The sequence below is a fragment of the Microtus pennsylvanicus genome, chromosome 2, assembly GCF_037038515.1.
Source record: "Microtus pennsylvanicus isolate mMicPen1 chromosome 2, mMicPen1.hap1, whole genome shotgun sequence".
Classification (NCBI taxonomy): domain Eukaryota; kingdom Metazoa; phylum Chordata; class Mammalia; order Rodentia; family Cricetidae; genus Microtus; species Microtus pennsylvanicus.
This window is the reverse complement of record NC_134580.1, coordinates 133,427,561-133,451,478: the sequence shown is the minus strand read 5'-3', so window position 1 is coordinate 133,451,478 and position 23,918 is coordinate 133,427,561. Positions and strand designations below refer to the sequence as shown.

General features: G+C 53.2%; 1 protein-coding gene across 2 annotated transcripts in view; it reads left to right on the top strand.

Annotated features, from left to right (window-relative positions):
- Kiaa1755 (KIAA1755 ortholog) overlaps positions 1–17,526 on the top strand; it is a 38,354-nt gene extending 20,828 nt beyond the window's left edge. The window contains exons 6-14 of one of the 2 annotated variants that reach the window (XM_075962860.1): positions 1,802–1,895; positions 3,209–3,292; positions 3,577–3,693; positions 6,143–6,241; positions 7,091–7,239; positions 9,582–9,720; positions 11,938–12,060; positions 12,590–12,802; positions 16,388–17,526. In XM_075962860.1, the coding sequence (XP_075818975.1) occupies positions 1,802–1,895; positions 3,209–3,292; positions 3,577–3,693; positions 6,143–6,241; positions 7,091–7,239; positions 9,582–9,720; positions 11,938–12,060; positions 12,590–12,802; positions 16,388–17,086 (1,717 nt within the window). In that variant the 3' untranslated portion in view covers positions 17,087–17,526. The remainder of the gene's footprint in view (positions 1–1,801; positions 1,896–3,208; positions 3,293–3,576; positions 3,694–6,142; positions 6,242–7,090; positions 7,240–9,581; positions 9,721–11,937; positions 12,061–12,589; positions 12,803–16,387) is intronic. The other variant, XM_075962861.1, reaches the window with a different exon arrangement.
- Positions 17,527–23,918: the final 6,392 nt, after the last annotated feature.

Below are 23,918 nucleotides of genomic sequence, written 5' to 3'. Positions count from 1 at the left end.
ACACACATACATACACACATACATACACACACATACATACACACATACATACACACACATACATACACACACATACACACACACATACACACACATACATACACACACATACATACACATACATACACACATACACACACATACATACACACACATACATACACACACACACGCACACACATACACACACATACATACATACACACACACACACAAACACACACACACACAGACTAAGCACAAGTGACGCATGGCCTGGGCTGATCTCCAGTCCCCTTCTCTCCCACTCCGACCCTCTCAGTCCATGGTTCAGACTTCATGGCTTCTGAGCCACAGGCTCCCACCAGGACATGCAAAGGTGACATTACCCTACCCTGTAGTGTAGAACCCCAGGCAGCTGGAGGTTCAGCATCTGGGCAGAGGTTAGGGAGCCATGAAATTCCTTGGAACCTTCTTTGCCACGCCCTCCCCAGAGCCCCCTGTCCGCTGCAGGTCACCTGCCCCCCTACAGGCCACTGGACACCAGATTTTCGGCAGGTGGAAAATGACCACTGACTCTGAGAAACAGCCCTGTGGTAGACAGAACCCTGAAACATCTCCTCACCCACTTTGCTCTGTGACCTTGTGGGAATGACCTTCCCCCTCTTTGATGCACCCTGCGCCCTCAAATGACCGAGGAGCTTGGGTAGGGCCACAAGCAACTGGGACGAGGGAAGTAGGTGGTGTCAGCTCCTCTCATAGTCTACTGCTCGACTGCTCTGAGTCAGTTTCCCACCTCGGGAACCCATCAGTTCTCATACAGTCTTGCCAAGTGAGAGGGACACAAAACAACGTGGGGCCACGAGGGCCATGTTCGTGAGCTGGTGGTGTAAGGTTCGAAGACAGCCGGGGGCATCTTTCAGACCCCTTGGCCAGCAGACTGGCTGAGGGCACTTACAGCCCACCAGCCTCCAGGACCTCGTTTACCAAGTCCACCCCCCACCCCCGCTGCTCAAAGTCTGAGGACCCTGGCTAGGTCTGGGGGAAGACTCCTGTTTGACCTACACCTGTAATTAGGCCAGCCTGGGACCTGAGAAGCAGTTACCATCTCTCCTGCCCACTCTGGTGATAAGAGCAGGGGGCATTCTGGGTGCACGAGGCGTACATTCAAGTTCAGAGCAGCCTCTGGGTGTCTGCCTTGAGGCCAGAATTCTTCATTTCTCTGCAACACTGTATGAGTTATAGCAATTATACAAAATAGGGAATTTCCTTATAGCTCTGTCTCACTCGACTGGTTACCTCCCTCAGTTCCTTCCCAATACCTTCCTCCCTCCTTCGAAGAATTTCTCAAAGGAGAAAACAGATTTTTCTGAAGCCATTCAGTTAGCCTTTCTCACCTCATTGGGAAAAGATAGGTCATGTGACGCCACCTAGCCCAGTGATTGGCTGGGGAAGTTGGGTCACTAGTGTGGTCTCTCCAGATCAGAAGCAACAGGTGGGGGCTGGTAAACCCTGAACAAACTGGGGGGTCCTGCCTACACAAAGAAATAGGCAGGAGGTTAGGCTCATGCACAACCTCTGAGTCACATCCCCGACCTCAAAGGGTGGTGATGCAGGCACACAGTGACCACAGTGATGAACCTGGGGGCTGGAAGGTGAAGGGGAGGCTGTGGATTCTGCAGGAGGAATCACGGTGCTTCCTGGAGGAGGCAGTGGTATTGCAGAGTGGTGACTCCTGCCAGCCTGTTTCCCTCACCTTCCCATCAGGTCCTCCTGAGCTTAGGCTGCCTTGCAGAACCTGATTTCTGTCTTCCACCCACAGGCTGGACAGTGCAGCCAAGGGGCTGCTGATGGTGATTGATGCCAGGAAAGGAACCCCGAGTCCTGCTCTGGTCAGTGCCCTGCAATGCACACAGGTGAGTGCCAGGCAGGGGGCCTTAGTCTAGCTGGTCTTGGGACTCTCCAGGGGAATGTGGCATGCCCAGAGTCTGGTGGGTTTAAGGTTGGCGTCGCAAAACCCGGGCAGAGACTTTTAGTAGCAACCAAGGGAACCCTGCAGCCAGGCTTCCAAACTAAGGGTGTCGGCTCGTTCAGTGTGACAAAGAAGTTGAGAAGCAGTAGCTGCGGGTGCTGGAAGGAAAGCTGATGAATGGTTCTCTTCAGAAAATGCATCAAGTTAGGCTAGAGGGGCGCAGAGCATGATGGGGCCTTGAGGTGAGAGGTTAAACTTTAAGAGAGAACTGGTGCATGATGGGAGAGACAGGCATGGCAGGACCTTAAAGAGAAGGGGGATCTCCTTTAAATCCCAGAAAAGAGGTTCATTAAGTGAGGATGAGAGAAAGAAAGAACGTGTGTGTTTGTTTGTGTGTGTGTGTGTGTGTGTGTGTGTGTGTGTGTGTGTGTGTGTGTGTGTGAGAGAGAGAGAGAGAGAGAGAGAGAGAGAGAGAGAGAGAGAGAGAGAGAGAGAGAGAGAGAACCAACCACTAGGAGAGGGATGGGGTAGACAGAGGCGTCTCCTTAAAAAAGTCCCCAGAGCAAATCCGGCAAGCAATTCCAGGAGCGAGAGAACCATCAGTCTTTTGTAAGTTTGCGAGTCTAGCAGGAAGTTTTACATCATGTGATTTAGCCCAAAATACTGTTTGTGTCAGAGAGCAAGGAAGAGCCAGGCACACGAAGGAAAATCAAGTCACAGACTGCTTCTTAACTCTGTCCCAGAGAGCTGCAGGAAGGTGTGGCTGGCCTCTTCAGGCTGTGGATGCAGCTTTTTAAGAGTGACCACTGTCTTAAAGGGGCAAGCTCCTGTTCTAACAGCCAGGAGCTGAATCTAGCAGCTGAGAAGTCATTTGATTCCATGGACACGGTGAGAGAGGTCCCAGCCAAAGTTTCTTGATTTTATCATCAGTGCTGATTGACCGGTATTGACTAAGCCCCATGTTCTGGGGAATACAGGGCTCTGATTGGTTTAGCCATGGGCCACGTAAATCCCTGATAGAGAAGACTCTTGGCTAGCCATTGTGTACAATCTGACTCCTTGTCTTATAGATGGGGAAACTGAGGCCCCAAGGAAGGCTTGCAGTACAGCTTGTGTTTGCTTTGGTTCACTCTAAACATGTCACACAAGCCCCCACCCAGGCGACCACACCATGCCTATGCATGTTCCTCAGGGAGAAGGAGGAGGTGGCAAGGGGAAGGGGGACAGAGCAGCCCTGAAGAGCTTCTCTCCTCACAGGATCCGGCTTCGGCCTCCATCAGCAAAGTGCTCCTCCTGGGAGAGAAGACATCCATTCTCCAGCTACCTGCACTACCTGTCCAGGTGAGCAGAGGCCTGGGCAGCGACATGGAGAGAGAGCCGAGTTCTGCAGTTGAGTGGTGATGCCTGCCTTGAATGCCGATTTGGCAGTAGCAGTGTGTGTGCCCCTGTGTGTGCCATTCCATAACCAGGGTCCATTTCAAATGATTGATCAAAGCTTCCAGAGAACACTGCTCCAGACCTTCCCAGGGGGAGATGTGGTGCTGGACAGGGATCTGAGCAGGACCTTCTCCGTTGGTCTCTGGGGAGGATTCTCTGGGCCTTCTGACTGCTTCATTCATTCACAGGTGGAGATACTGACCTCGCTGAAGGCCCTCAGGAGCCACGTGGACCCTAGCCAGCTGCCCGAGGCTCTGGAGGGCCCCTTCCGCTACCACCACAGCGAGTGGGTGCAGCTTTTCCAGGTGTCTATCCTTATGGCCTTCAGTCTCCGACTTCTCCTCTTCCCTTCACTGCCCTGCCCCTTGGGTCTCTCAACCCTGTCCAAAACCAGCAACACAATAAAGGTTCAGAGTAGCCCCCAGTAAGACTTCAGGCTCTGGGGCCAGCTTTCTGGGTTCTAGTCTAGCTCTGCTCTGTGACTTTGGGTAAGTGATCCACCTTCTCTGAGCCTTGCTTTCCTCACCAGCAAAGGGGAAGATGGAGAGGGCAATGAAATTGCTTTTTTTGTGTGGGATTTTTATGAGGATTGAGTTAAAGTTAGTAAGGCTTGTCTGGCACACTTAGACAGCTTTAGCTGTTGTCAACATCCGCTCCATGGAGCCATGGACACACGGTGAGTTAGCATGCATTGCTTCCTATAGGGCAGGGAAGGGAACTGCCCCTGGCTCCATCCCGTGTCCCACTGCCCCACAAGCGGGCATTCTGTACCCAGGTTAACTGGAAGGCCACAAGAGTAGGACCGCACATGGAATCACCCACCCAGCTGCCCAGCCTCAGCCAGGGCCTGAGGACCACTCCCCACAAAGTATGACTGCTTCCAGCCAGGGTGGGGGTGAAAGTCACCCCTCCATGGAGAAATCCTGTCTCTACCGATAGCGTGATAAGTTATTATCTGCTGCTCCGTGTGGGAGGTGAATTGTTTTGCTTGTTTTTCCTTTGTCCTCTTGGTGACTCTGAGACACAGAACCCAGGGCCCTGTGTGAGAAGGGCAAGTGGGGTATCCAAGACAGGATTTGCACGCATGGCTCAGGTCACATAGCTATATATTCTCGACTTTCTTTGTAGTCCAGGTGGCCTTAAACTTAAGAGCCTACTGCCTCTTGCATCCCAAGTACTAGGATAACAGGCCTGCGCCACCATGTCCTGCTAATGTTTGGTGTTGAGTGCAGATGTAACTGTGGAATCAACCTATGTTGGGCTGAAAGTATTCAGGCTTGCCATCCCAGCACCTGAGACAGGAGTTTAAGGTCATCCTTGGCTACATAGCCAGCTCAAGGCCATCCTGGGCTACAAGTAGATCCTGTTGTAAGAAACTAAAACAAACAAATAGACCCAGAGAAAATGCCAGCAAAATGGTTCAGTGGGTAAAAGCACCTGTCATACAAGCCTGGTGACTTGAGTTCCATCTGTGGGACCCACGTGAAGGTGGGAGGAGAGAATCAACTCCATGAACACCCTCTGACTTCCACACACACAATGGTGTGCACACCTCTCTCCTACACATGCCACGGCATGCTCATCTTTCTCCCAATAAAAAAGTTAAAAAAAACCCAAACAGACAAAAGAGCTGGGTTCACGCCTTTAATCCCAGCACTTGGGAGGCAGAGGCAGGTGGATCTCTACGAGTTCGAGGCCAGTTGGGTCTACAGAGTGAGTCCAGGACAGCCAGGGCTACACAGAGAAACCTGTCTCAAAATTAAAATAATAATAATAATAAATGAAGGGAGAGGAGGGAGGCATTGCATGCCATTGGACCACCTACGGACCACCTACAGACTTGCTTGTTTGGACACAAACCAGGACAACTTTCGAGGCAGTGTCTATCTGGCATCAATTATCTGAGTTATTTTCAGGCAGTTTCTAGTCCCCAGGAGATGTACATGGTTCAACAGGACACTTAGCAGAAGGGGCTTGGCCTCCTGGTCTTGGTGTCCTGGGTGGTGGGGTTCCTAGAATCACTCACCGGAAGATGTGGAGGGATAGTGTGTACTCACATTTCAGGCATGCCCTGCTCCCAGACTCCTGGTTCCCTCTCCAGAAGCCTCACGTTAGCCCAGTGACCTTTGAACTTCGTCTTCCAGGCTGTCCCTTTGAGTGACGTTTTACTGGGTGATCCAGAGTGTAAAACTTACAGTGATCATGAGTCTGGCTCTATTCTAAATCCCATGCATAAATTAATCTATCAAACCCTTACCCCGCTGTAAAGCACGTTCTAACACCATGGGTTCCACCTCTCAGATGTGAAGCCCAGAGATGTTAAGTAACTTACCTGTGGTCTCACAGTAAGCTGATAGCTGATACCTCTCGCCCCCATCCTGCCTCTTCTATGAGGAAGCCCTAGTGTCTGTGAAGAGCTCAGACCCATCTCCTCTCTCCTCTGGCTTTTGTCCCCACACTAGACTTGCAGCAGCAGCACTGTGGCTTGGAAACTTGGTAGCCGTTCTCAGACTCTGCCCCAGAGCAGGGTCGGGCTCAGCTGTGCGGTGGGGTGAGCTAGAGGTGGGAGAAAGATTGGGGTTTGGGTGGAGGTGGGGCTCATCAAGCTCCACTTTCAGTCACCCTCCCGATGGTTCTGCTGTAGTATGAGTTCTAGAAGCCCCGCACGGTGCCTCCCCGCATCCTCCTGGGGAAAGATATCTCTCCTCTTGGTCTCCCAGGCTGAGTCCTGTGCCCTGGCGCCTGTCCTTGCAGAAGCTAGACCCGTTCCTCGCTGACCTTCGCCAGGCTTCATCCCTGCTGCAGGCTTCCATTCAAGAGTTTGAGAAGGGTGACCCCCCCAGTGGGGTGCAGGTAAGCTTGGATCACGGGGTAGGGAAGCCTCCAGCGTACCCAGACTCTTAAGAACCGAGACACTAAGGGTGGTCACTCTGCCCTTCACTTTGTCACTCAGATAATAAATAGTTCTAGGGCATCCACCTTGTGCCCTGCAGTGGGGACCCAGCCTGAGGAACCAGCTTGCCTCTGCTTGGGTGAGGGTCATGGTCAGCAGCAGAGTGGCTATTTAAAAGGTAGCTATGGTGACTGGGGATGCAGATCAGTGGTAGAACACTGGCCAGGGATGCAAGAGACCCCAAGCTGAAACAAAAGGGGGGGGAGTTACAAATTGTGTCAAATGCCATAAAAGTGGTAAGAGTGAGGAAGGTGGGTGGTCTTTGAAGAGATGGTGTTTAACTGAGGGCTGAAAGAACATGTCTTTGAGGGGAAATGAACTCCAGGCAGAGGGCAAGCATGCACAAAGGCCCTGAGGCAGGGTGTAGCTGGGAATCTGTGGAGTAGAGTACAGAGGAAGGAGCTGGGCCCAGGAGCTGGGCAGAGGGGCCCTGAAGAGTTTGAAGCAGGGGTCATGAGGTATGCCCTTTGATGTCCCTTTTTCTTGCTGCAGGGGAAGCCAGGGGGCTTCAGAGAGGTCAACCAAGAGTCTGGGATGGGTATTTCCAAGAGAGGATGGAGCCAGGACCAGTGAGGTTACCATGGTGATAATAGGGTCATAGCTTTAGGAGCAATGCTAGAGATTAAAGGGCAGACTTTCTTGAGGCACCCAATTGGGAGATTCAGGCTCTATCAGCGTGGGTAGCTCTGGAAAGCTACAGAGGAGAGTGGAGATTGGGCCTAAGGATCCCCCCCCCCCCATGTTGGCAGGAAGCTACCAGGTGCCTGAGCAAGTCCAAGGATCTGATGGAGGCTGTGCTGAGGGACCCGGGCCTGCTGGCTCTCCAGAGGGAAGGTGGAGCTACTCTGGCCAGGTTGCAGCAGGAGGCCAGCAGGCTGAATGCCAACCCTGATGTCAGGTACGCACATTTAATATCCCCGCCTTCATGCCCCATCAGAGCTCAGCGGTGGGGTCACCCTGAGAATGCATAGGGTGGGCCTAGGGGAGCAGCTGGGTCACAGGTTCCCCACCCTCTGAGACTTGGGGATCACTCACCACATCCTCCTTCATCTTTGGCCATCTTCAGCCATGGACAGGCGGTGGAGGACCAGTCCTCTTGTTTCCTCTCCCCACACGCAGACGGTGCCCCTTTCTATCCCAGGCTCTGGGCCAAGCCCTTCCAGACCTGTCTCGTGTGTTCCTGGCAAGGGCCTGGTGCTGCCCACGCCACTCTTATTAGCAGGAAGACGTTGAGACTGAACCAGGGAACAAACAGTATGGCCCATAGGAAGCCAAGGCTGGGACAGCTGGGTGGCTAACCAACAGGCCTGCCTTTCCCATGCTCAGCCTAGGGGAGGGACCTCAGGACCACAGGTGGGCGGCAGACCTGACTGGACAGCACCAGCTTCCCTGACTGCTGTGAAGTGGAACCTGCTCAATCTCAGATCAGACGTCCTGACTGTTCTAAACTCAGACGGTCTGGACACAGGGCAGCAATTACACCCAGAGCTTTGCTTCAGACACAGAGTTATTGAAATGATTGTGCAAAATTACTTCAGACCGTATGTAAAGGTGTGTCTGAAATGCAAGTGGACTTCTTGTCTAGGCTGAAGTCCCTTTGCCCACATGCCTCATTATACATATCCAAATACCCTAAAATTGGAACGATTTCAAAATCTGATATGCTTCTGGTCCAAGGGATATTGAGCATGTAACCGAATTGGTCAGTAATTAGAAATATTTGCTCCAGTAAAACATAGGTATGTATATTCAAGAGCCAAATGCAAAATTTATGGACGCACTTAGGAACAGCTTGTGCACCGAACCAACATTTAATGTGTGTGTGTGCTTCGTTCAAAAGAATGAAAATGTTAATTCATTTAATTCCCACTTTCGAGGTGGAGCCCAGTTGTCTCCTCTTGTTACAGTAGAGGAACCTGAGACTCAGAGAGGTTAACTGAGTATCCTAGGGTCACACATCTGGAATGTGGTGGGGCCAGGAAACAGATAGGAGCTGGCAGAACACATAACCCTGAGATGCACCCCTAGACGCCAGGGGCAGGTTCATGCAGGTGGAGACGAAACAGCGGGGGGCCCTGGTGCCTAATGTGGGCCACCTCCTGCCCCTCAGAATGCCGCATCATTGTCTCCATGCTCCTGCCTCACCTGCTACACCCTACCCCTCCTGTCTTCCTGAGGTCCCTCCAGACCTTTGAGCTGGAGTCCACCAGGGGGCGCTGTGGGCACACGCTCGCCGCAGCCCTTTCCCGGTACAGCGCCGGTCCCCGCAGCCCTCTGTGTTCGCTTCTCCTCCAGGCGTTTTGGGGCTTTCTTCTGATGTAAGACCCATGACGGGCGTCCCTCGAAAAGGCAGCCTTTCCTTCTATCATCTTTGTCTGAAAACAGGCTCCCTAGGGCAGTTGTGGGGAGGTTGTGGGGAGACTCCAGGTTTCTCCTTTCACCGAGCATCGCCACGCGAGAAGTTCCATTACAAACCTGCTTTAGATCCTTTGGCATTGGCCACTTTAAAAATGCTTTGCAGGGTAGGTGGGCCCCGGATTCAAGGTCATCCTTGGTCACACAGGAGTTTGAAGCCAGTTTGGGATACTCAGACTCTCTACCAGAGACAAAAGACCGTCATGGGTTACAGCTGCCTCTCTGTACCCGTGTCCTGTCGATGGGTGTTCCGAACGTGTGGATGACAGACGACCCCTAGTGCCCGGCACTCCAGTGAGAGTTTCTCATGAAGGAAGGAAAGTCCCTGGCTTCCCAGAACCCCCTAGGCAGCACTAGAAAGTTCCACAACTGGGGCCTCATGCAGAAGCCCGGGGTGGAACATGGGAGCTGCACTTCTGGAAGCCCCTGCTTCGATCACTTTCTGCTTACAGTCACTCTGGGCAGTGGGTTCTATTACTATTCCCATTTTAAAGCCAGGGAACCAGAGCCCGTCCAAAGAGGTGATGCTGCACAAGGACCCACACTAGCAGGTAGCAGGACTGGGATTCAGACTCAGATCTACCCAGCTGGCTTCATACTCTGCCAAGAAGCGCTGGATCATTTCCATTCCTATTGCGTCCTCAGGTTTGTGGCTGAGGCCCAGAGGGGGCTAGGGCTCTGTTTCAGGTCACACATCAGGTCAGCGACTGGCAGTCCAGCTGGGGCCACAGATTAGGAGGGCAAGTCCATGACCATCGAGAGCACAAGGAGGCAGGTGAGGGGAGGGACCGCTTCTGCGTCTTCTCATCCTCCTCTCCCTCCCAGGAGCCATCTGGCTGAAGCTGCAGCCCTGTACAACCTGGTGGATGACCAGCTTCACGTCCTGGTCACTGCGTCCAACCACCTCCTCCGAAGGCTGGAGCTCCGTGTCCGCCTGGGCCACCTGGAAGCTGCCATCCACCAGGTGAGGGGGCTGCTACTGGGGGACACGGTGCTTTAAAGGGGTCACTTTGTTCTGGAGTTAAAGTATCAGCCCTTGGTGTTGGGGCGAAGGCAGAAAACATGCCATCCAGTCAGTGCTTCACAGATTAAATGTCGAATATAAGTGCTGCACTTATTAGCACCGACTGTGAGCGTCCCCTGCACTAGAGTGTCTGTGAATATGCTTGTCTCCCAGTGTGGTCTCTTACCAGTGACATGGGAGCTTTTGGGATTCCCCACGGAACATGGGGAAATTGAGGCCAGGTAGATGTCATCCACTGTGGTTGCACATCTGGAGTCTGAGCCTGGAGCTATTGGTGCCCCTTCACCTGGCTTCAGTACTTAAAGCCAATATAGCCGTGTCTGCCCTGGGCTGGGTCATCCCTGCTGGGGACTTAGCCTTGACCCTCGGGGCCACCGACTGCTCAGGGCCACTGGCTGCTCAAGTCTCTGCGCCTGCATGTCTAGCCTTGAGTTTTCTAAAGACAAAGTATCTTTGTTGGTATCCCCAGAGTAGGAATGCCTTGTTCAAAAGTGCAAAGTCAGGACAATCCATCAGAGTCGGGGGTCAAAGTGGAAGGGTCATGGGGCACCCACAATCAGGAATATACAGCCCAGCATCCCAGCCAGGGAATGGTGCCACCCACAGTAGACAGGTCTCCCACTGCAAATAATAAAACCAAGATCAGCCCCAGAGGCTAGTCTCCTAGGCGATCCTGCATTCTGTCAAGTTCAGAATTAGCACAAACCTTCTCAGGGTCTGTCTTAGTTAGGTTTTTTATTGCTGTGAAGAGATACCACAACCACGGCAACTCTTATAAAGAAAACATTTAATTGGAGTGGCTCGCTTACAGTTTCAGAGGTTCAGTCCATTATCATGACAGGGAGCATGCAGCGTGCAGGCAGACGTGGTGCTGGAGTTGAGAGTGCTACGTCTTTTGTTTAGTTTTGGTTTTTCAAGACAGGGTTTCTCTGTGTTGCTTTGGCGCCTGCCCTAGAACTCGCTCTGTAGACCAGACTGGCCTCAGACTCACAGAGATCTGCCTGTCCCTGCCTCCCGAGTGCCAGGATTAAAGGTGTGCACCACCACCACCTGGCTGAGACTGCTACATCTTGCAGGCAACAGAAAGTCAACTGACACACTAGATGGAATCCTGAGCTTAGGAAACCTCAAAGCTCGCCCACAGTGACACACTTCCTCCTACAAGGCCATGCCCACTCCAACAAAGCCACACCCCTAATAGTGCCACTCCCTATGAGATCAGGAGGCCAATTACATTCAAACTACCACAGGATCAGAGGCACTTCTTACCATCTGTATCACCCACAAACTGAAGCAGGGGTCAGACATATCCGCAGTGAGTTCTTGGTAGATCCTTCGTCACTGGCAGGGGTCCCTCCAGCCCCAGTTACATTCCCCTAAGACAGGGAGCTCATCTCCGAGACCAACCTTTTATGACCAGGTGACTCTCAGTGGCCAGACTGACGTAAGTCTTGCCTTCCCAGGACCTCAAGCTACCTTGGCTTCACCCCACGACCATACACACAGAGGGTCTCCCTGGTGCACGCACTCACAGTGCTATATCCCCTCTGGGTTGAGCTGAGGGAGGCAATGTCCTCTGACCTTTGCAGAATGCAACCACGTGTTCCCCCCTCCCCTGATTCTCCTGCCCAGCATCTCCTGTCCAGGGTTTTCATCCATCCAGGCCCGCAACTGGCTGACTTAGGTTGAGAAGGCTTTGGCCCCTCGAGAAGTTGAGGGGCTATGGAGGCGGCTCAGTAGGTGAAGTGTTTATGCCACACAAGTACATGGGCCTGAGTTTGATCCACAAAATGTACATAAAACACTGTGTGTGGTGGTGTACACTGTAATCTCAGCCCTGAGGAGACAAAGTCAGGAGGCCAGGCAGGCCTTGCCTTATTGGTGAGCCCAAGATCCCAGTGAGAGACGCTGTATCAAACAAACAACCAACAACAACAACAACAAACCAAGGTGGGCGGATCCTTAGGAGCAATACCTACCCAAGCTGACCTCCGGTCCCCACACACAAGTACACTCACACACACACCCCTGCACACATGTACACATATGCAAGCTTGCACATGCCCTGTGCATGTGGACACACACAAGGAAGTAGACAGTCGGCCCAGAATGGCTCCTTAGTCACCCATCATGACTGAACCCTCTTCCTCTGCCCAGGTCAGTGACTGGATGGAGCAGAAAGGAAGGCAGTGTCTGCAGGCCCTTGCCCCTGTCCATCTATGTGCAGAGACCGTCGAGAAAGTCCATGCCGAGTTTGAGGACTTCTTCCTGCAGGTTGCGGTATGTTCCAGGGCCCAAGTGGCCAAGAGGGCTGAGGTGGGGTCTACTAGGTCCCGGATGCAGGGGTGGGAAAGTACAAGGGAACTTCCCAGGAGGCAGTGAGGTTCTGCTTCCTCCAGGAAGTCCGCCAAGACCGCTACAGAGAAGTCAGAACCCTCGTGGGTTTCTTAAAATTTGTGTCCCAGGGCCCCGACCTTGGCCTGCTGGGTCAGTCAGGGATGCCGTATTTGTGATAGACAGGAGGCTTTGGCTGTCACAGCCCTCAGGGACTCCCAGACAGTAGAGGATGGAACTGGCCTGAACACAGCATGCAGGACTATGGAGGATCAAAGTCTCCGACCCAAGCTTCAAAGTCACAGAACCTTCCAGAAGAAGTGAACTTCCAAGGCAAAGGCCTGGACTACTGGATGCCTTAACCTTTGTCCGTGGGCTGAGCTTTGTAGATAGGGGGCTCAGAAGACCACAGCGGTCCCTGACTGCGGGCAGATCCTTAGGCAGGAACTTGAGTGGGTGTCTTTCTCCCCCTCAGGCCCAGTACCGTCAGGGCCTGGAACTGTCCAAGCAGGCTGCGCAGCTGGGGGCTGCAGAGGAAGGGGCAGGTGAGACAGAGCTCCCGGACCTGGCAGCCTTCACCTCCACCCAGCAGGCTTTCCAAGCCAAGCTGACACACTTCTACATGGCAGCTGAGAGGCAGCGCACTGACCTGGAGACCCTGCTCCACCTCCACCGCTTCAGAAAGAAGGTGAGAGGAACTCAGGGCTCACTGGAACAAACCAGCATCCTCCCGCTGGGGTGATGCAGGGTCCGGGAGGTGCCTCACGTGGGAGAGGAACTGGCTGGGAGGCAACTGTGGCCAAGTAGGCAGGGTGAAGATGAGGTGGAAGTGGTCAAGCTAGCTAGGAGAGAAGCTGGCCTGAGTGCAGACCCCGCCAGTTAGCGCTTCGTATTTACCTGCTTCTGGGTGAGTTGGGGCCACCAGCATCATGTCCATTTTACAGAGGAGAAAGCCGAGGGCCAGAAAGCTACTCAAGTAGGATTAGGTAGTCATTAAATAGGATTTGACATCAAGGCTTCACCTCCTAAATTCACATAACCCAGCCCCCCATTTTTCTAATGGGAAAACTGAGGCCTATGGACAAGAAAGAAAGCTAGAAGAGCTGGGTCCCAGCTGGACAGGAAGTCACATGACTGCCCTGTGCCCTCAGCTGCCCCTTGGACTTGCCATGAGGGACAGAGCATGGGCGGAGCTTGACCCCACCCCCCAGCTGTTGGGCGGCCCAGTATGGAAGGAACAGCAGGGGACATGGGATGCTCCAGAGGGCAGTGGGAGGGACCCAGAAAACTCACAAATGCTTGGGGACATGGAGGACAGGGCTTTTCTGTCTCCTTGGGTCAGGGACAAGGCAGGCAGAGGTCAATAGTGGCAGTGAAGGGACAGCCTGCCCCTTCCTCACCATGGAGAGCACAGGCGGGCAGAGTCCGGGATTCAGAGACATGGGCTGCATGTGCCCGTGTGGCCGGTGTGACCTCAGCAGCTGTCCCCTCTTCTCTCAACCTCAGCCTCTGTTGAAAATAAATATGGCTCGTGCTAGTGTAGGGTCTCCAGTGCCAGGGCTCTGTTCTAACCCTTTCGCCGTCACACCAGCCCCGTGCCGAGGACAAAGTCACAGAGCTGCCAGATGGCCGTGTGCAATCCAAACCCAGTCCTTTGGCTTGAATGTCCTCCCAATCAGGTGGTAGGAGAGGCAGATTCCGGCTGCAGAGATGGCCCAGTGGTTATGAGCACTGGCTGTTCTGCCAGAGGACCCGGGTTTGATTCCTAACACCCACACGGTGGCTCCCAACAGTCCCTAACTCCCGTTCCAGGGAATCCGGCACACACTTCTGGCTTCCCCAGGCACCAAGCATACATGCAGTGCACAGACATACATGCAGGCAAAACCCTCACGTGTGGAAAATAAAATAGGAAAGCAGATTAAATTTGAGGACCCCCCCCCCAGAGCATTGCACCTAGTGTCAAGGCCGTCTGGAAGTTTCTGTTTGCCCAGTGATTGCTGCCCACATCCTCCCTGCCGTCTTCCTGGAATCAACCCAACTTCTAACACTGCAGCCCTTGCCCCTGCTTTTCCCACTACCTGGAAAGCTGTTCTTTGGACAGAAAAGCGGAGGCTTGTTCGAATCACTACACCTACTGTGCCATAGTGTCACAGCGCCCCTCGGGATCCAAAATGATCCGCTGCTTGTCACCAGCTTGTATCTGATGTGCTCTCTGCGTTATGAACTTCCCGAGGTGACATTGCAGACTTGGTGTCCTAGCCTGAGATTGGGAAAGAAGGAAGACAGAGAAGCAGGCAGGCTGGGCCTGGGAGAAGGTGGCATTTCTCCTAAGAAGAAGATCACCATGGAAGGGGGCAGGCCTGACCATCGTCCCCTTGGCCACCTCTGAGAGTTTAATCAGGGCTGGCCAGTGCTGCCCTGACCATCACTCTATGCGAGGAGTTGGAGATGGTGTCAGACTTGGCTGGGAAGACAGGGACTCAGACAGGACTCTGCCGAGGTGGGGCGCCCGAGAGCTGTACCTTCTGCTCTAAATAACCCTAAACTCATTGGCTGCTAAGGGAGATTTACGGTGCCGGGAGTTCTAAGTGCTACCGTGAATATGAAGCCATTTATCTAAAGACAAGCTCCCCTCATCCACAGGAAGATGCCTCCTCACAGCCAATGGCTCTGCTGTCCCCAGCCAGTGGCTTGCTCTCAGCCCTAAATTAATGGAGAGAGAGATTATCCTTTGCATCAGAGGCTGTAGTGACAGTGTGTGTGTGGGGGGGTGCAGCTTACAGTAGGGAGGGGGTGTGTGCCTGGGACAGGCAGAGTCACATGATGGGCAGAGGCCCAGCTGATGTATGGACTGTGGGGCCTGCTGGACTGACTGCCCACCCCTGCCTGAGCCAGCTTTTCTTTGGGCACAAGAAGACAGGTTGGCTCTGGGGTGGGAGTCCAGTCCCCACTTACCTCACTGTGTGACTTGGGATAAGTCATTCCATTGCTTTGTCCTCAGTTTCTCCCTTTGCGAAATGGGCTACTAATCCAGCTCAGAGTAGTGACCTGGGACACTCATGGAACCAGGCAAACAAAGAACACTCTGGGATGCATTGGCAACACTCCTCTCTGTGTCTCAGCTCCCCAACCCCATCGCCCCACCCCAGTGTAGCACAACAACTGCTCTACGCTACAGTTTGTGAGTCAGGCAAAGGCCTGGAGAGAGAGGAGGGGGGGGCGGTAAGGCCAAGAATGCCCCCTTTATTGCGATCCAGGGCAGCTTCTATAGGGTCTCCTTGACTAATGGCCACGTCCTAACTCTCAGCTGCAAATCCAGCAGAAACCACTCTGCTGCCATCAGGAACTCCTGAGGGTCTCGTGCCCAGAGCAGCTGCAAAACAAGTTGTTTACCCAGCAGGCAGGGGATCACAGGAAATTCAGGGTCTGGGGGTCCACAGTCCCCAACACCCCAGGCTGGAAATTAAACCTAAGGCCTCAAGCCTGGTAGGTAAATGCTCTACCACCAAGCCATATCCCTAGCCTTTTGACTTTATTTTGAGACAGGGTCTCCTTGAAATTGCCCAAGCTAGATTGGAACTCACTCTGTAAGCCCAGGAAGGTTTTGAAGGCATTGACCTGTGGAGCAGCCAGAATGACAGCTTTATACCAACAGGCCTAGCTGCATACACTCAGTCTGTGTGTACGTGTGCCACACACATGCCTGTGGAGGTCAGAGGACAACCTCAGGTATCAGTTCTCACTTCTACCTTCTTTGAGACAGCCTCCTGTCATTTGTCACTGAGAGCATGGCAGGATAGCTGGCTGGAGAGCTTGTGGAGATGGCCTTGTTTCGGCTTCCCATTCCACACCAGGAGCACTGGGACCACAGTTGTAAGCTCCCCCACGCAGCTTTTTGTGGGTGCTGGGGACCCGAACTTAGGTACCTCATGCTTCTGTTGCAAGCCCTTTATCCCCAGAGCCCTCTCCCCCTCCCGGCTCTCGGTTCTGAAGAGGGTTTCCAGGTCACTCCCATAGCTCTTGTTTTATGCATGCCCTGCTGCCTGTGGGACTGTTAGAAGGGGCTTGAAGAGCCCAAGGGTGCTAGAGGCTATCTGCAGGTGGCAGGGGTATACATCTGAAAAGAAAGGGGATAACGGTCATCACATTCACCAGAGATAATTGTCACCTGGCTGTGCACCCTGTAGTTCCGTCAGCCACGCTGACTCCCACTTACAGACTCATCTTGTCTTCATGGAACCCCCACCTCCCTTCCTCTTTCTGTCCTTAGATGTCCCGGTTCCATGTGGACTGTCAAGACCTGCTGACCCAGCTCAGGCTGGCCAAGACTCCGAGGGCCAGCCCCGGGGACCAGCTCCACCTCCGCCTCCACTGTTATCTGAAGCGCCTGGCATCTGAGTTCCAGACGGAAAAGCTCCTGGCCATGCAGCTCCAGGTGGCCTCCCTGAGCTGGGCTGGCCTGGGCCAGGAGTTGTGGGAAGAGGCCCAGGAGCGACACCGGGAGATCCAGGGCTTGCTGAGGAAGGCACTGGCCTACTGCCCGTGCCCGGAGGTCACCGCTGCCCACTCGGTGCACGGAGATCGAAGTGGGCCAGCAACCAAGGGCCAGGGTCTGCCTAGAGAAGTGGCTTCCAAATGGGGCAGGTCCCTACAGGACTGTCTGGCTGTGGATGTATCAAGATCAAACTGGTCTCCCCGTGTCTTCCAAGGGGAGCAGAGCAGAAACATGTGGACAGGCCTGCCACCCCAGGAAGCCGACCAGACTGTGGGCCCTGAGGAAGGCAGAGGTGCCCCCAAGCTCCCTGAGCCCACGCTGGAGCGGCTCCTCACCTCTCTCTTTTCCTGGCATCACCTTCCCAGACAGAGCAAGGCCTCCCACCCCACTGGGGGCAGCTTTTCCTCTGAGGGGACTGGCTCACAGACATCCCTGGAGGACTCACCCCACACAAGCCCTCCTGCGTCCCTCTAATAAGATCTGAATGATCACACCGGGTCTGGGGACTGAGATAGGACCACTAGAGGGCGTTCTTGAGCCCATGCCACCCTATCAGACGCAGCCAGGGAGCAGTGTTAGCAGGACCACCTTCTGGCTCCAGAAAACTCCAAGATGACGGGTTGTTACCCACGCAGAACAGCGCCCATGGGAGTTAGAATCCAGACTCAATCAAAGGACGTTGGGCTGGGAATACAGACTCTCATATAGCAAGGCTGTCTGGGGCCACCTTTTAAAGTCTTACCCAAGCTGTGACTTGAGGTTCACATGGGTAACAAAGTAGTGGAAGGAGCCTCTTGTCTTGAGCCCCAGGGTAGCAGACCCTGAGACAGCAATTTTGCATTTGGTGGTGACCCCAGGAACCACTGGGAGGGGGATGGGAAGCAGGGAGAGGAAATAAAAGGTATTTGTCAAGCAAGCTCCATCCTGCCTAGGTCTGCCAGGGTCTCCTGGCAGGGGACAGCAGTAGGCCTCTGAGATGCTCATCTCCTGCTGCCAGGAGCAGGCTCTGGAGGATAAGGGCAGGAGCATGGCAGAGGAAGAAACTGCTTGGCACGGAGTTCTTCCAGGGGACTGGGCTTCCCAGCTCAGACTCAGGGAAGCACACAGAATACTGTCCTCACACTCCATAGCCACCCCCAGTTCCCTTGGAGTGTTAGTTCATCCCCATGTCCCACATTCAGTGTCCACTGCCCAGTGTCACCAGGGGCAGCAGTGGAGGGGGGTGGTGTAGTCTTTGAAGGCAGGTGGGGTGGGCGCCATGGGAAGAGGACTATTAGAGCTACAGCCCCTAGCTTTTTACAGGGTTAGTATAGCGCCCCCTAGTGTAATCTCTGAGCACTGACATGTTGCCATTATTCACACTCCGAATCAGTCCTCCCTACCAAGACTGCCTCCTGGCAGCCCTGCCTGAGGAGGAGGGTGACATACCTGCCCCACCCCCACCAGTGAGGCCATGTCAGGGGAGGATGAGGTGCCACAGGAGATGTCTCAGCCCCAAACAGCTTCAAGAATCTTCTCTGAGACTTGGGATTTCTCCAAGCACAGCCAGAGGCCTGTCTGTTGCAGAGCCACCAGTGAAGGTGACTGTGAGGAAGGCTGCCCAGGGAAAACCAGGCTCTGTCCCTGGGGCCACCTGCTCAGGTGTTTCCCAGGCTGTTGCGGTTCATTCTGCTGCCATCACAGATTGTCACAGACTATGTGACTTACAAACAACGAGAGTTTACTAGACTTACAGTTCCAGAGTCTCGGGAGTCCAGGGTCCAGGGGCTGCCGCTGGTAAGGACTTCCTTTTTGCAAGCATCCTCTATAGACGGAGCTTGTGTGGAAGAGGGGGAAGGGGTCAACACTTTCTTTAGAGAGGGCTGTTCCCACATTAATTTCACAGGAGGACGGCGAACACCATTATGACCTTGCTACTTCCATCTCTCAAGTTTCCAACATGTGAATTTCAGGGGACACTTGAAACCTAGGGTGGTTCCCTTGAGGTGTTCTTGGGGCTCCAAGTCGCAGGCAGCTCAGACTTTGTATTCCTCTCCTAGGCTTTGCATCCAGAAGGCTGAGGATGCTTGAGGAATTTGATCAGCCATCTCCATCCAAGCCTGTCACCTCAGAGGGGGGCCTAAGGCTCTTAAGCTGTTGTTGCTATAGAAACAGCATCCAGCCAGTGGAGACCACAGGCAAGGAGCAGGAAACCTGGGGAACAAGAATGAAAGCTGACTTTAGCGAGACCCACAACCGCTGCTGGGAATGAGGAGGGGGAGAAGGGATGAGTGAACCAAGGAACTTTGGGGAGGAGGGGACCGCAAGATCTTGTACACCCTCCTGTTTCCAAAAAGAACTATACCCCAACTCCTGACCTGCTCAGGGCAGCTCCTACAGAGGAAAGATGCAGACATGGAATACTGGTGAATGACCATATTCAAAAATGAGGAGGGGCTCGGGAGATGGCTCGGGGTGAAGTGCTTGCTGTGCCAGTGTGGGGACATGAGCTCAGATCCCCAGCCCCCGGGTAAAAAGCTTGGTGTGGCAGCACATGCCTGTACCCTGGAGCAAGGGGTTGAGACATGCTCACTCAGCCAGTCTGGCTGAATCGGCGAGCTCCAGGTTCAGTGAGATTCTGCATCAGAAAGCAAGGTGGAGAGGAAGACCACGGCTGTCACGTCTGGCCTCCACATGTGCAGGCGATGGCTCCCAAATGCACATACACATTCACACAAAACGTAAATAATGAGGAGTCAGCTGGTGCTTCCATTGCATCCAAATTTGTGCTGAGATCCTTAAAAGACAGCAACAACAGCAACAACTCTGTAAGGCTTGCTGACCGCATCCCAGCAGCCCCGTGGAGTTGGTATTAACTTCCCATCCTTTTCCTGAGGAAGCCAAGTCTTCTAGTGGCTTGGGCTGTCTTGTCCAATGCAGCAAGTGACTGAGGTGGACCTTGCATGTAACACCGCTGCCTCGGCCACCTGTAGGTGAGTTGGGGCTAACTACTGGGTCTCGGTGATTGTAGATTTGCGTCCTTCGTATTTCTGCTGTCCCTGGCCATTGGCATGTGTCTGGGGGCCATGCATGGTCTGGGCTTGGTCCTGTGGGTGACACTTAAACCGGGATCTTTGGTAGAACATGAGCAAAGCTAAAGACTAGTTCATGATGAGGACCTGGAGTTGACAGTCACAAGCTGTGCGTCCTTGGCCAAATGAAGTACCTCTCTGCCTCTTGGTTTCCTTACCTACATGATGAAAACCACAAGGCCTCAGAGGTTGTGTTACCTAAGTTGGCCTGTGGGAATTCCTCGGATAGGTGCTGGAACATATAGAAACTGCTCACTAAGTATCTGGAACATAGTAACTGCTCTCTAAATGACTGAAGTATCAAGACTCAGACTTTGGCACCAGACCGGTCGGCCAGTGCCTGCTTTTGTTATTTAGACTATCCAGGAAGAAATCTCTCCAGAGCCCCAGAAAAGTTTCCTGCTGACTCCCAAACTCTTCACTCCAAATCATACGGCTTCCCACGTTTCCTGAATCCTCAGTTGTGTCTTGAAGGCCACAGGGACCTAATTTATTGGCAAGGTGGGAACAAGGCAAGGAGCTGCCATGCACGGGAGATTGCTCAGCGACCACAGCTTTGAAAAGCAAAGCCACACCGCCAGAGACTGCTCTGAGAAATGGGCACTGTGGTGTCCCTCCATGGGACATAAGGTGAAATCTTGCAACCTGCTGTGTGGGAGGGACCAATTATCCCATTAAATTATCCCGTTATCTCAGGAACCCCCGCCCACCAACCCGAGGAAATAGGAGGCTGGGAACAGTTGAAGGAACTCAGCCTGAGATGTTGGGGTGACCCCCCCCCACAGCAAGTGGTTCCTGGCTCTGATGCCCAGCAGGCTTGTCAACCTATTTGATGGGTCAGAAAACTGATGTCTCGATTCCCAAGCACTGCACCAGGCCTTTCCTTTCTGTGGGTGTAAGTCTTGTGAAGGGGCAAAGCTTTTAGAGTGAGTCAATCAGAGGCGGGAGGTGGGGGACAGAGGCAGGACTGAGGCCAAAGTCGAAGCCCTCCGTGGGGTTCTCCATCCGGCCATCTCCTGAGACAGTGTCACAGTCACCCTCCGAGACACTTCCATTCCCAGCACAAGCAGATGAAGGCCTGGAGATAGGAACCTGGCCAAGGACACACAGCAAGGAAAGGGATGGAGACGGGGGGGGGGAGGGGGGTCAGATCCAGATCTGTCCCATCAGCATGGAGCTGGGACAGCACGGAGCCTCTATCAGACAACACCATTTTGCTCCGAGGTAGGCAGCACACCCTCTGTGCCTGCTAGCTACTCACTCCAGATGTAGACGGGACAGCTGGCCAGGGTCAAGGCACAGTCTGCCCTGAAGAAACAGGGCTGCGCTGTTCCCAGGGGCTGTAAGCTGGCTCTCTGCCCAGGACAAACTGTCCAGCCCAGAACCCCACCCTTACCCAGCTGAAAAATAGCACAGTAGATGTGAGCCAGCAGGACCCTGAGGAAGGACTCTGAGGGCAGCAGCACCCCTGGGGTTCTGGAGGGTGAACACTGAAATCCTCTGGCCTCACTGTCTTCATCCATGAAACAGGGGTGTGATGCTGTGATAGACCCAGAACCTGGCCTCTGGACCACAGTTCCTGAACCCCAACAAGTCTCCAGAAGGGTGGGAGGGTCTTTGAAGTGTGAATGATGGACAGGACTCATCACCAAGCCTCAACATCTCATCTATGGACCCAAAGAGGACTGAGGGGCCAAAAGCCACACTAACTACCAACGGCTATGACTTGCCAGTGATGGCTGCCTTATAAGATCTCTATATAAAGCCAAGGCCTGGGTTGGGGGAGCTGCCGCAGGCTGGACACTGGGAAATAGAGGAGCGTGGAGAGCCCAGCCCCTTCCATTTGTCTTGCTTTGCTCACAACTCCTGTCAGGCCATTTCTCTCTATCTTTGCAGTGAGCCTATCGTGCAAGTGTGTTCCCGAGTTCTGTGATCTGTCTCAACAAAGTGATGGAGCCTGAGGGGGGGGGGGTGGCTCCCAACTTAGAGCTCTTCGTTCAGAAACACAGAACAGAACACAGCTCACGGGATGCGATGGGCACCCAAAGCAGGGAGCAGTCTTGTGGGCCCAAGACGGTGACCTGTGCTATCTGGCTTGTCCTCAGGGAGGTAGTGCCACCCTGACCTGAGTTGAAGGGTACCCACCCCGGGTCCGTCAGAGAACTGGTGGTTGGTGGCAGAATCCCAGGGCGTTAGTTTTCGAGAGAGATCTTATTAGTGGCCTGCGGTGAGGGACTGATCTTAGGGTGTTGAGAGGCAAGATGACAGGATGGTAGCAGGGCATTTGTCATCTGAAGTTCCTGTCTACCCTCCCCAGCCTGCCTCCCTCTCCACACACCAACAGCCCATCCTGGCACCAAGGAGAGAAACAACATGTCCTCGAACCTCTCCGGAGCTCTAAACACACTGTAAAAATAAAAGTAACACTTACAAGGTACCTCAAAAGAGCCTTTTAAAAATGGCACCGACCCATCCAGAAGTGAGACTTGGGCACAAGCCAGCTGCTGCAATGTGGCTTTCTTCTGGCTGCTTCTGGCGGCAGGCTGCAGGGACAGGTCATCGCACCGCGCCCAGAGACTCCGGTGCGAATCAGGAGGCGCACATACTAATTATTTTGATTTTTGTTTGCTGCTGTTGTTCAGACATGGCCTCATGTAGCCCAGCCTCTGACACTTCCGAGCTAACTGCTTCCGCATCCCGAGTGCTATGATTACAGGCGTGTACCACCACGCCCGGTGTCATGTAGGACTGGGGATCACATCCAGGGTTTTGTACACGCTAGGCAAGCACTCTACCGGCTGAGCCTCGTCCTCAGCCTGGCATCAGCCATCCAGGTTTTGGTGCGTAAAATACCTGTGGAACAAATACAAGGGGAGATGGAGTTGTCTTGCCTCAGGTATCTGAGGGTTCCATCTATCATGGCAGGGAGAGTTTGTTGGAGTAAAGCCGTTGACATCTCAGGGGCCTGGAAACAGAACCACAAGAGTAAAAGTGGCCGGGGATGATAGATCCCCAAGCATACAACCCCAGTGACTTTCTTTCTCCAGCTACGGCTACATCCACATTTTCCAGAACCTTCTAAAACAGTGCTGTCACCTGGGGAAGCAACCATCAAACGACCAGCCTATGGGACCGGTTATGTGGCATCCCTTGTTGTTGCCCCGCCCAGACAATACCCTGAGGGAAGCCACTTGACAAAGCAGCTTGGGAAGGCAAATGTGTTTTAGTTCAGGATTTCAGGTTGCAGCCCATTGTCAGGGGCGACAGCGGTTGGTCACATCAGCAGTCGAGGGCAGAGAGAGAATGAATATATATATGTCATTTTTCAGTGCTCGGCTCCCTCCCCTCTCCACTCAGTCCAAGACCCATTCTAGGACCTTGTGCGTTCCTCGGTCAGGGTGATTCTTCCACCTCAATTAACACACTTAGGACAACCCCGCCCTCTAAACACCCCCAGAGCCAATGGCACAGCCCTCGTTGAGAGGCCCTACTCAGGGGACTTCAGAGTGACTGTCCCCTGCTGCCGCAAGAAGTTCCCAGCCCTGTGCTGGATGTCACGGTGCCCTGCACACTTAGTCTGCTGCCAATCACAAGACCCTGAACCTGTTCTCAGCACCAACAGAAGCTTTCCCACAGCTTTGTAATAAGTCACACAGCGCTTTCTCTGAAACCCCAACCCAGGGCCATCCAGACACGTCCCAAAGAATTAAAACACATGGGTTCTTCAGTTCACTGGATAGTTCGAGACTGAAGCAAATCTGGTTGCATAAGACTTGATCTCGGGCCTAACCAAAATGTTATTAAACGAAAGCCTAATTTTGAATTTAACCTGTAAAATAGTATGTGTCTGTGTCTTAAGGCAGGGGCTCTCAACCTGTGGGTCGCAACCCTCTCTGGGGTTTACGAGTCAGATATCCCACATATCAGATTATGATTCCTAACAGTAGCAAAATTACAGTTATAAAGTAGCAACAAAAATAATTTTGTGGTCGGGAGTCACCACAAAATGAGGAACTGTATTAAAGGGTCTCAGCATTGGGAAGGCTGAGAACCACTGCCCTTGTTAACCTGTAGAATGGTTTAGACCTATATACTTTTCAAATGTTAATTTCAAATTAATTAATTGAAAGCGAAGCTGGAAAAACCCTCCTTTTCTTTCATTATCATACAGGTTTCCAGGAATATTCTTTTTTAAATTAATTTAATTTACTATTGTTGTATATGTGTGCGTATGA